The following is a 13,500-nucleotide window of genomic DNA, read 5'->3' on the forward strand; positions in this document are numbered from 1 at the left end:
CGCGATCCCTGCTTCAGATCACGCACAGAGAATTACTGGTTAATTCAGCGCAAGAGGGGTTAAACAGGAAGATAACATAGAAACACTTAAAAACATAACTACAGAAGAAATAATATTTAAAAATATAAAGCACCAAACTGAGAGTTTCACCATTTTCTTAATAAAACACACCTAGAACTGCCGTGAAGGGAGCTCATTAAAAACCCGATTGCGTCATTTTTCCGTTAAGAGGTACTAATTATATTATATTGTTCGTGCCGCAGTCCTTTTATGTCAGGCTAAAGCTTCCCAGAAACGAATCCTTGTTTTAATCTGGCGTTATATATCTCAATCACTTGTGTTACTTTTGAGAAGGAGGGAAGAGAATGACTATTGTGTAACTTAAAACTCCATTAAAACTGACTGTCCCTTTAATTATAATTTATTGAAAGGGGGATTAAACTTGTCTCTTGTAGAAAGAAAACGTTCCATGTAAAAATTGAAATCTGCTGATATATACACCTGCAGAAGTCACACGAAACACAAAATCCTCCTAAAGCCGCACCACTTTTAAAGAACAACTTATAATAAATAAAAAGTAACTTTTTTATTATTATTATTATTTTTTTTTACAAAAACTCTACTTTCCCTTAGGCTTATCCAAGCACAGACTGGTGACGACGAGGCAGCGCCGGCACTTTAAGGCCTGCGGCTGGCTCAGGTAGCTTCCAGCCAATCATATCCAGCCGCTGGGCCCACGCTGCATGCCACGGGAGCTGCTACCAGCCAACAGCCCACCAGACATTTGCCACGTGTGCCAGATTGAGCCAACGTATTTGTATCCCCCTAGTATGGGTAGTCATACAAATTCCTTATTTATTAGTAATATATTTATTTTTCTCACCGTAGTTAAAAATTAAAAACTAACCCACAAAAAAAAAAAACATAGAGTGAAAAAAGTAATTCCCCTATTAAGTCCTTTAAATAAAGATCTCTGTATAATCACACATTTAGAATTCTGGTTTTCATTTCTATTTTCTTGAAGGAATACTTCTGCTTCGTCCTCTTATCGGTCAGAATATACCACGTACCCCAGTAAATACCATTGGTTACTCCGCTGTACCTGCCCTTGTGATACTTCCCATTTAAGTTGGCAGCCAAGCAGGCATCAAACCACCAGCCCGAGCCGTAGTAAGTGCCGCAGTTCCCAGACGGGTAATTGTCGTTGTCGCTGTCGTGCGTTGTGAAATATTTGTGATCGTGATTGTAGTTCCGACTGTAGCTCAGGGCATTGCCGGCGTTACCTTGGTACTCTCTGGCCGTCAGTTTGTATTTGTTTTGTTCACTGGCCACTTTGAACTTCCGATAGATGGCATGCCTCTTGACACCGTACCAATCTTCTAGCTCAATTCGCAGTGAGTGTTGACCAACTCTAGTTAAGCTGTGTAAGTTTTCATTTCCCAGCCAATGTTCGCCTTGGAGGCTACCAAATCCCTGCTTGTATTCCTGCCAGGTACAGTTGAAATCTACCGAGCCGTCTAGTCTTCTCTGGAAGACGGTCCAACCTCCACCATCCGTCGCCATGTCACAATATGCCTTAAAACACAAACACAGTAAGAAGGTATTTCTCAGAACAGTTGTCTTCCCTTTTAATATATTTACAACGATAGAGAGCACCCATGGGAGGAAAAAGGAGCCTGGACCCGCCGCATCTAACCACCTCACGTCCTATGCTTGGACCATATGGTCTACTTTGGAAATGGGGAGTTTGTTGCCTCTCTTCTCATCAGTTCCAGGCTCTGCAGTCTCAGGGTGCCAGGTTATTATATCACTAAAGCAAAAGTCTGCATGAGCTGAAACTTTGGTAGCAAAATAACCTTTGGCTCTGATGCCACTAATTATGACCAACAGGGAATGAAGAAGGGTTAGACTTCCCCGGGGCGGTGTCATGGCTGTGACTCCAAAGCTCCATACAGGCAGATACATTGAAAATCAAACACTTTTCTATGGATCTATGGATCGGTCTATGAGAATTAAAAGAAAAATAAATAAATATCCAAGCCTGGGGTCCTGATAATACCCTTGGGTGGGTATTAAAGGGCCATACATACCTCGAACGGCTGTCTTTGGGATATCGGCTGTATGGTATAGATTCCATTGTCTCGGATTCCTTGCTTGTAGATCTCTGCACAATCCTTGGGAAACAGTCTTTCTGAAGATTCAACTTTCAGCAGAGCAACAAAGGAAAAGACAGAGAATTTCATGTTTTAATGTGTTATCGAACGTCACGCCTAAAACAGTCTCATCCAAAGCACCCCTTAATTGTCCCGAAATATTTGCCCCCACTAAATCTATAGATTACATATGTTTCATATATATATGGACTATTTTTGGAATAGAAGTACTATAACCTGCAAAACTTGAGAACTGACTCCAATGCTAAAGGATCATGGGAGTTGTAGATGATCTGCCAGAGAAGGGAGTAGATAAAATCTATAAAGCAATGTAGTTCTAGGAAGATTAGTCCAGGCTACATGTGATTGACCGGTCACTTAAAGTGGCATTTAGTGATATGGGTCTCATCTGATCATGCCCGGGTAAAAGTTGAGTAACTTAGCAGCCAAAGCAATTAACAATAAGGATGAGTTAATCACTTTATTAAATAAAGATGTATTAATAAATGAATCAATTCAGTTCTCTGTGTGTTTGGCATAACCAGGAACCTAGTGTATAGTATCCAAAAAGGCTGACCATGCTCCAAAGAGTGTGCTCGGTAAACATAGGTTCCGCATGGGCAGGGCTTTTGTAAGCCACACCCTTTTGCATTAAGAGGCATCCACATGAAAACAGTTACATTATTAGGAATAGAGTCAGGTCATGGAACATTCTCAGAGGATGATGTCTAAGGCATCCCATTTATTAGGCTCTCACCTGGTAAACCTGTGTTTGCAACACCCTTCACAGTCAATGGGGGGTCCTCCTTTGTTTCAAGTGTCTTGAGGCGTCGGTTTTCTACAACAAAGACTTGTTGAGTGAAGGCAAAGAGAATGGCACTGGGTGATTGGGTGAATTCAGGCATCACAAGCACAAAACAGAACAGCACTATATAAGTTATAAACAGGAGGCAATCACAACTCATAGCTTTATGGAAGAACATTCTACAGCACAAAACTGGTCTTGAACCCCAATAACTTCAACTCTGCCTATTTTAGGCAAGCTTCAACCAAAGGCTAGCTACTTAATGGGGAGGAATAATCTTTGAAACCATGTCACAGGTAATCAGGTTGCTGCTGTCACTGGCATACCTATAAAGTAGGTTCATAATACATAGATATAGCATTACTTTTAAGCTTTCTCTAATAACATCGCTGGTATAGTAATGATTGACAAGTAAAAGTGATTATTGGCAATTCATTGATTTAGCCTGGACTTGGCAGCACCCCCAGCAATGTTATCTGAAGGGGGTCCTAGGCAGTTTATTTGGTAGCAACACCTCTGCTCAAGTGGACCTGTGAGGAGCATTCCCAAAAATAAATGAAATGTGCTCAAAAAGGGGATAGAGCGTGTTGGTGCCTGATAGCACCCATAAGATTCCATCGAAAGTTTGTAATTAGTTCCGGTTCTTTTCCCTCTACTCTTTCTAAAGTTCTGAACAGACCGTATTGTATGTTAACTTCCCCCCGTTAATGACGGCTTTTTCCTATACATCTGCCGCTTTTAATAATGTGCCACGGCCAATTCCACAGCAGCGAGCCAAAAAACAGAGTGGGGATTGTCTGTCTACGAGTCCTGGAAAAGAAGCGCCCTCTCTTTTGTTTAGCAGAGGAGCTGGAAGCCTCTGCCGTCACATCAGAAAGCCAATGTGAAATCTCTTCCAACTTTGGAGGGTGACAGTGCTCGAGGGGGCTTGTCGGGGCATCAAAGTTTAAATGACAACATTTAACAAGCAGCGTTTCATCATTTTGCTTTTGTTTGTTTTCTTCTTCCACATCAGTGGTTTTTTTTAGACAATCCCAGTTTAGAAGTTTAGTTTTTTTTTCTCCGTGAATCTGTTCGCTCATTTATTGCAAACAAATGGTTAAAAGAACGTGTTATTATTCACACTCACATACCTGTTACAATGTATTACACATATAATAGATAAGGGATCATTTTAATTCCATTTCCAATGTAAAAAGTAATAAGTCTTACTAAGTTGGAATCAATATTCAAATGTGTGACCTTGTATGCAAATATTATTCCATATAAGGCAAAGATCGTTAAAAGGGAACTCCCATTAAAATGTTTATTATGTTTAAAATGTTTTCAAAAATATTATGTTTTTTTTGTCTTAAAACAATTCTAGTTCTTGCATAATGTTTTTAGGGATTGTTTTTTAGACAAACACCTGGACTCCTTAGCCTACTGCCATGGTAAAACAAAAATATAATGAGAATAGAATAGAATAGAATGACTCAGTCCAAATCACTTGAATGGGCCAAATCTGTGAGTCAAATGATGTCATTGGATTCACAGGATTTCATTAAAATTCTCATAAACAATCTACCCAGTGTAGTCTTTGAGCAAGGAAAGTCCTCCAATAGTTAAGTAACCACTATAAACCAGTGCTGCCCAAAAGGGTATCTTTAAAAGAACCTTGAAGCAGATGGACCAACAACAGAAGAAGACCAGGTGAGGTTCCACCGCAGTCCACTAAGAACTAGATTATTGTAAGAAGTGGCCAGTAAATGTAGACCACAGAGACTTCTAAGACATGCAAGAAAGCCATAAATTGGTCCCCAAAACTGAAATGTGCCTGGAAGCTCTTCACATACTAGGTTTAAAAAAGTAAAATATCTTAGGATAAGTATATGAACATAGGGGTATGTGATGAGGCGGTTGGATCTGTAGAACATTCCCGGCTATAAGATTTACAGCAGTTTGATCATTGCGGCCTCAAATGTTTTGGAGGAAATTTCCAAGCATTTGCCATCAGCGGGACAATGCAGGCGGTTCCTCTGAAATCCGAGAAAGGATCATTAATTAAACTGAAAATCATTAGTGAAATAAAAGCTCCTACCTCGGTGTGTGTGTGTGAAAACAGAGCATCCATGACGGTCAACTGACCCAGAACATGATTGTTTTATATAAACCCTATCCCCAAATATCTATTCAGGACTTTTATTTTTCTCCCCGATTCAAGGGGAAGCTTAACAATAAATGGACTATATTTTTTCCCCAGAGTCACAAAAAAATAAAAAAAAACTTTCCAAATTCCATTCCATAAGCCACCAGAAGATGCATCAGAATGTAACGTAATTTTTAACATATGTACTGATATCCTGCATAATTCAATCCATCACTCATACTACAGATAAGCTGTCTTTGCTCTTAGGGGTTCGCTCATCATATCCGGAGTTTGACTGGGTTTGACTCCAGTTGGCCTGGACCCTTATAAATGTGTATTTACCAAAGTAATGCGTTCTGGAACTATTGTCATTGTGTGGCGTTACGTAGTGAGTATTAAGTACCTAGACAGTATACTTTGCGGTGGTTCCCTCTTGTAATGGAACACGTTATAACCCTATAGCCATGGCTTGCTACACGGTAACGGTATCTGTAAGGACTTGACACCGTGCCCTTATTCTGATAATGGAGAACATATTTGCGTACCCTGGTGTTCCTTCTTCGCTTCACCTTTTCTTCACCTTGTGGCAATCAGACATGATAAATGATGGAGGGCGCTTTAGCTACACCTTATCAGCATATGTGCAGAAAACTTTTCGAAAGATCACGTAACGAGCAGCAGGTCAATGTATTAAACAGATCTTTGGAGCAATGGAAGAGATCGTTTGTCTTCTCTGGTGCTCCACAAGCTTCAGTGCTCCACAGGGTTTGGTTTCTCTTAGATGGCAATTTAAAAAGACACTTTAAGCTGTAGACAGTAAATATTGATGAGGCAATAAGGCTGAAAAAGTTATGCGTGGAAAGAATATGTTTTTACTGGAATAATGCATTAATGATGAAGAGATATTTTAACATAAATGGTGAGCGAGTGACTTGTTATTGGAAAGCCAGATGTTACAACTTTACGGTTACTTAGTTAATCCTTTACAGGGCTTTGCCATCCTTAAGTCATCCAAACCTCTAGAAGAAATGATGGGCTATTCCTTGATTAGACCATCATCAGCTTGGAGCATAAATTAGAATATCCTTTATGCAGGGCTCTCCTAACCTTGTGTTTCAGAAACCTTGGATTCCTGGCTTATTTTAGACTTTTTCCCAGGAAAAGTTGCTGGACTTGCTATCTTTCTGACATTGGCTATAAGATATATAGAATTTGAGCTTCAAGCTTTTCCCAAGGCTCTTACAAAAATCCAAATGCATACATTGCCTGGTTAGTTACTATTTGCTGAAAAATATCCCTGACCTTTGTCATAAGGTTTTTTTTTTCTAGGAATTTATAAGGAGTTGGATGTGACATTGTGACCCCTGTCCAAATAGACTCATAGCAACCACTTGGTATTATATGCCATCCATCTCCCACACTGCGTATGTTATTCATCAAGAGATACCTCCAAGTTCAACAGGCAAGGCTTTCTACTAGAGACCTAACCAACAACAGCTGAAAATCTCTTTTTTTTCCTGTAAATAGATTTTCTATAATTGTATGCATAGGAAAAGATTAAATGGGAGAAAGATAGAGAGGTAGAGAGAGAGAGAGAGAGAGAGAGAGAGAGAGAGAGAGAGAGAGAGAGAGAGAGAGAGAGAGAGAGAGAGAGAGAGAGAGAGAGAGAGAAAGAAAGAAAGAAAGAAAGAAAGAAAGAAAGAAAGAAAGAAAGAAAGAAAGAAAGAAAGAAAGAAAAAGAAAGACAGAGAGGGAAAGAGTGAAGGAAAGAAAGAGAGAATGAAAGAAAGAAAGAAAGAAAGAGAGGGAAAGAAAGAGAGAAAGAAAGAAAGAAAGAAAGAAAGAAAGAAAGAAAGAAAGAAAGAAAGAAAGAAAGAAAGAAAGAAAGAAAGAAAGAAAGAAAAAAGAGCTGCCATGGTCATGTTCAGAATTTATTTCATTCTCCTTAGGACATGAGAGGTCCCGATAATGATGGACCCACAGGAAATACCCCCTTTACCCACTGGTTGAAAGGACACTGCTTACTGGGTGTTTGTCTTTTAATAATTTGAACTGTTGGCTAAACAATTGGCCAGATGACGCATGATTTTCCAGCCTTAACTTCCTCTGCCTTTTTTTCCAGCTTCAAAATTCTAAAGCTAAAATTGTTGCCATTCAGAGGAACTTCGGAACAGCAAGTGAATGTGAAGTTCACATAGCCCGATGTCATAGAAACTTCCTAAACACTCGCTGAGGGGAAACAAGGTAACTATTGGAACTGTCTGCTTGAACAATACAATGATTCAGTTCAACACAACCCGTTCAAAGAAAGCTGTCTTCAAAATGAGAAGGGTTAATTCCAGACTCTTCTGCCACAACGCACACACACACACACACACACACACACACACACACAGACCATCTGTATTAACTGGATTTCCAGACCGTGGAAATAAACATGGCCAAGATGCCCAATGCACCTCTTTCTGGCACTTATAGGGTTAATAAATGACCCCTCTGATATTTTTTGTTAACATGGCACATCCTCGACAGTTTAATGCAAAATAGGATGCAGGAATTTACAGAGTTTAATGCAGAGCAGACACTTTCCATTTTTCTAGTCTGCCCATTTTTCCTATAAAGACTTGAACCATAATCAGTCGTTGGTCTCATCTCAGATATATGCCTATCCCACGCATGTTTAGATCCCCTCAGTGTATTAGTCTCTACCGCTTCTGCTGGGAGGCCGCTCTATGTATCTCCCACCCTCTCAGTAAACTGAATCTATCTTCCTTTACATCTGAATCTCCAAAGCTCTAGTTTGAGATCATGACCTCTTGTTCTTATCTCTGCATTAGGTTGCATATGGCAGTTATGCCTTACAAACATCTGAAGGGAAGATAATGTTGTTACTCATTTTCATTCACCTATAAAGTGAATTTACTTATAAAATCTGCACCCTGAGAAGGGTTTTTGAACAAAAAAACCCACCCAAACCCAATTGGGGTCTTTTGTGCTATACCCAAACTCTCTGCTACCCCACCTGGACACTTTCTCAGCACTCACCTAGCATAGATAATTTCTGGACAGACTCGTTGCAGGGCAATTCACACCCAGATAAGATCCCTAGGAGGAGAACCACCAGCGAGTTGAGTCGATCTTCTATCTTGCTCAGGTTCACTTTACCATCTTCCTGTAACTTCTGCAGTTTAGAGGTCAAAGAGATGAGGTTGGACTCCACAAGGTTCAGTCTGTCCGACACACTCTTGGGTTTGGAGTTCTGCTGCTTGCCTCCGCCGTCACCTCCAGTTTCTTTCAGGGTCTGTTTGAACTCCTGATTGAGTTCATGCTGTAGTTCCTTCAACCCTTCTGCTGTTGGTTGCTCATCTGGAAGGAGAAAGTGAAGCTTGCACCCCTCAGGTCTTTCACAGTTGGAGTCTGATGATGGCATGGCCACAAGAAGGTCTAAGCAAGCAGGGTCTTCTCTCTTGTCGCCACAGTCAGGACTTTCAGACCCAACTGCCTCCAAGTCCAACAGCAGAACAAGAAGAACCACGTACAACATGTTCTTGGAGTAGGGCAATCCCAACGCCATTAACCCCCAACCTCCACACATTCTCGCAGGAGATATAACATCCATCATCTCCTGACTCAAGTAAATAACCTGTGCAAACTAAGCGCACCGTTTTATAGGTTGGGAAATATCCCTCTGTACACAATCTTTCATAGGCTGGGAAATACACTCAGAGATCTTCAAAGCAAATGAAGATAGTGTGTGTGAGGCATGCATAGGAGGAGGGGGTAGGGGGGCTGCAGCTTTCAAGAGAGGGGAGAGGAGGGACAGAAAGCCTCCCAAAAAGAACACTTGAAACTCAGATTAGCATCTTACAGCCCATTGACGATCATCTCTGGTTGTGTCTCGGTAAATGGACTCAAAAAACTCCTCCAGAAGCGTTAACCAGTTCCCGGTTCCTAACAGTGTAAATAATGTGTGTATCCCAATAAGAAGAGGCTATCGAGGAAGTACTGAAGAAGTCCTCTTTACTCTTCAACTTGCACATGTAAGGAGTGCGAGTTTACCGAAAGAAGAACTAAGACTACAGGCCCTAGGCTAAAATGTGAGGCTGAGAAGTTTAGAATGTAAGAAAGTATTTTTTCATTCAAAGAGTAGTGTATAAGTTGAATAGTTTTTCAGCAAAAAACATTCAGAGCTCAGAGAGACAAATATTAGATACATATGTTAGGAGCCCACATTGGCATTCCTGTGTTGAGGGTTTGGCTCGAGTTGGGTAGCAGCGCGGATCTCCATTGATTTTACAGGCGAGAGAGATCAGAGTATTCTCCATTGAGCTCATAGGTGAGACTGCCGTTACAAAACCATGACACTTGGGAGGTACACCAAGAGAGATCACTTTGATACAGAGAGATCCAGATTAGCTTTCAAAAAAAGGTCTATCCTTCCAAAATAGAGAAGACACGTGGGAGGTGGGGCAGTATGCCACCACGACCCTGAAAAACACATACACCTGGATCATGAGAGTCAAACTCAGTGCTCTTAAATGTTTCAAGATATCATTGCATGTTGCATGAGTGGAGATGTTGTCACGTTATATCATTTGGTGCTGGAAGTACCCTAGTATCTTTACTCACCTTTGCTTCCTCCCACGTTACCCACGAGCACTGCGTATTCTCCATTCTCCGATACATACCTTCTCTTTGTGTCATTCTGCTTTCATCTTCAAGGGAATCTCTCTGCATTGATATTATGGCTATAGAGACCGCGCCGCGCAATGGGAGAATGCTTAACCCTCTAAAGCCCGCTCACTGACAAAACCATTAACGACCAGTAGAAATATATGACTATTAACAATACGTTTTTGGTTTTCAGAGAGATATCGCTGCCTGATACAGATACAACTGGTAACGTAGTATACAGGGACAAAATATGTGAAATGACCACACTCTTCTAAAAGCTAAAGTCCCTATAAAGGCCCTATAAAGGCTAAAAATACAATACAGAGAGAATCAAACTTTGTTACTTTGCCACTAGAATCCTCTAGATTGTAAGCTTGCGAGCCGGGTCCTCTTTACCTAATTTATTTTTTTGTAAAAGTCTGTCGGTTCTAGTGTTGTCAGACCCTTTTAATGTATGGACTGTAAGAAGCGCTGCGGGAATTGGTGGCGTTTTATATATATATATATAATAAAAGATAATAATGATAATGATAGGAAACTACTTAACTCCAGCATAAGTTTGCATTATCTCATCAACGAGGCTGGGACATTTAAGTAAGTTCCATCATTAGTTATACCTTTGTACTGCTTGCCTTCAGTTTCTGAGCGGTGAACAACTGACCAGCTACTTTTAATATAGAAGGGCAAAGGATGCCAGAAAAAGAACATATGATTTATCCTCAAGATAACTTTAAATATACACAAGATAGAAATAAAACAATCGCTTCCGCGCAACACAGATCCCAAAATGCCCCTTTTTTGGAATCCAGATCCCGAGCTCCTTCTTTCCTCCTTGTTTGTAGGCGTTCAGAATGTTTGCTGGGTATGAGGTTATCTACGGCCCTAAACGTTGCAGTGATATGTATAGAAACAGCAGAAATGGCTTTATAAATTAAATTAAATTCATTATTCATCTTAGAAATGCCTCAGTTACATAAATAAATGTCAATAGTATACAAAAGTGACACAAAAGGTCTTTTTAAGTCCCCGATCCCAGCACACCTCTAACGGCAGCCCCTAAAACAAAAGTTTTAAAGGTAAGCTTACATTCGTGTGACCCAAAAAACTGTTTTTACATAAATAGATATGATTGTAGAAATGAGCAATCCTTTAAACCCTGTCTACCAGAATACCTGTGTATGGATTTTTAGTTTTTGAAGGAAATCTAAGCTTAATTTTGAGATGCCCCCAAAGTGACAAAGGGACTGCATGCTTAGACCAGGCTTAAAACAGAGCACAGGGTCCCCAAGTACAAGAAGGCTAAGACTAAGCTCTACAAAAGACTTTGTGGGGAAGGTGGTACTTCAAGCACTGGATTTAGGAACGGGGGGCTTGTGTTTGTAGACAGAGGCTACACATTAGTCCTACAACATCCCTGTATGGTGGTGTTATCCTATATCTAATAGCGCCAAGAGAAACATCAAGGCACGGTTCAATCCACCATTGCCGATAGGCATGTTTTCCTAACCCAGAACTAGTGCCAGGTGGACAGAAATAATTTCTTATTGACGCTCTAAAGAAGTGAATAGGTGTGGACGGAGATCAGAATTATTTCCTGTTTCCCCAGCACTTTTGATGACCTTGGATTCCTCCTGAACATGATCCGGTGCTTTTACTTTTGGATAAGACCTCTTCACCTGTCAGCGGACCCCTTGTTTGCATTATTTAAGGATGGAACTGAACACAAAATAAATCAAAGGGATTTCAGGGGTAGATGTTAGACCTGCCAGTTCCGAGGAAGTTCAAGTTAGATGAAAGGCAAACTTCAAACCATGAGCTGACGGACGATGCAAAGGAAAAGCATCTGATAATCGAAGACCAGGTCCAAACGCTTCCGATGGACAGAGGGCCTTTTATGCAGGACAGGTCTGTAGACTGATGCTACCTCTTGGAGGAGACACATCCAAAAAGAAAATCAAAGTCTTTTTTCCATACTAGGTTGTTTCCTTAGTTGGCGTTATCACAAAATCCGCTTGGACATCTGCTTATGGGACTCAGTGTCCTACAGACCTCCCATCAGAAGACAAATTACAATATTATGTAACAATTACACCCAATTTCTCCCCGTTTCCAAAAGTCATCAGAAAGTAGAATTTTTTTCCCCAAGGAAACTCCTATTGGGCAAAACCTTCTCTAGTTTTCTGTCCATGCGTACATCCCAAGCATTATCATGTATAAATCATGTGACTTCGTATGAGGTCACATCGTCATATTTCAGGGAACCGCGGCTGGCATTATATCATCTGTAAATTGGCTACTTTTGAACAAGTTAGCAATCGTCACTGCTTCCCGCAAAAGCAAGGGAAAAAGACATTTTTTGTGTTAAATGTTGCATTTTTTTTATATTGCGCCCAGCTCTATATGAGTCCTTAACTAATATCCTCCTGTTCTTAACATTTCTTCTATAATTTCAAAAATCTTCTCTTCTGTGAATTCACAAAGTGTTTTTTTTATTTCAACGTGCTCATTGGCTCTCACCCTGCAAACCCTCAGGATTTGTGGTTTCCTTAATAACATGGACAGTGACATCTACTGGATACAAATATACCCGCATCAAATGTCTTTCGTATTGTTAGTAGGATTAGGTTTTTCCTTTGGACATTCAACCTGCGCAGCTGCACAGAACACAACATATTTAACCCATGGAAGAATGAATGGTTTTCCCTAGAAAGAACGAGAATATCGCCCGAGCGCCTCGCTAGTCCAAGTGTGCACCAAGGAGACGGGCTACAAAGGCCCAGACTGGCCATTCCGGGTTACCGGGCAAATGGCTGGCCAAAAAGGCTGCATAGTTATAGAGGACGATACATCATTTGGTGGCCGCTGACCTTAAAGTGGCAGGGCTGCTTAATCCTCCCCAAAATTAAGAAAGTGGAAGATCTTGACTATTAAGACAGGCTTTCCAAATTGGTCTTGATTACTATGGTGAAAATATGCCTACGTGGAGATAACTTTACTACATATCAGTATATTCAAGGACAACACAAATAAATCCCTCTGATCTTTTTATTCACAGAGCTTTACAGACATCACTGGGGGTCTTCTAAAGGAAGAGCAAAAGAGATTCCTTGTTTAGCAAAGGAAATGTTTTTTTTTTTGCAGTGGGGGCAGTAAAGATGTAGAATTCACCGCCAAGTGAAGTGGATTTTGGCAGACATAGTTATTATTTTGAATAAAATGTAGGATTTTTTTGTTGTTGATGAGCCAGGGGCAAAAAAATGGATTGCCTTTTGAGCCAAAAAGTGCAATATTGGATAAAAGTCTCATTGTGTTTTTTGTCTTCTTCTCGATGGATATGGTACGGTACAGATATGACATGGGTGGATCTTGATGGACTTTGTGGTAACCTGAGTAAGTATGTAATGGAGCTTAAAATAATCCCAGCCCATCTTTATGTAAAATGTGATGACTTATCAGTCGTTCAAGGAGTAAATAATTTAAAAAAATGACATGACGTGTTCTTTTCCAGTTTAATTTGTCTTCAAGGTTGTCACCGTAGAAAACCCCAAATTGCCGTTCACGCTGTACAGTTTTACCACAGTATCCTGGCAAGGCATCTGGTATCGCACTGATAATGAAGTCTAAACCAACTCAAGAGGCCTGAATTAATTCTTCCGGAAACGTGCGGGTAGCGGGGGCCGAAGATCTGACACGTACAATCTGTTTTAGTGACAGGAAACTTAAGGAGTCCTATACAGTCT

At 40.5% G+C, this 13,500-nt stretch overlaps 1 protein-coding gene across 1 annotated transcript; it reads right to left on the reverse strand.

Moving 5' to 3' along the window:
• Window positions 1–950: 950 nt before the first annotated feature.
• Window positions 951–8,660, reverse strand: LOC128500468 (fibroleukin-like). The gene is made up of 4 exons (XM_053469629.1): window positions 8,132–8,660; window positions 2,911–2,991; window positions 2,091–2,203; window positions 951–1,575 (listed from the first exon to the last, which is right to left on the reverse strand). The coding sequence occupies exons 1-4, from the start codon at window positions 8,658–8,660 to the stop codon at window positions 982–984; spliced, it is 1,317 nt and encodes a 438-aa protein (XP_053325604.1). The 3' UTR covers window positions 951–981.
• Window positions 8,661–13,500: the final 4,840 nt, after the last annotated feature.

Source organism: Spea bombifrons, chromosome 6 (assembly GCF_027358695.1).
Source record: "Spea bombifrons isolate aSpeBom1 chromosome 6, aSpeBom1.2.pri, whole genome shotgun sequence".
Classification (NCBI taxonomy): Eukaryota; Metazoa; Chordata; class Amphibia; order Anura; family Pelobatidae; genus Spea; species Spea bombifrons.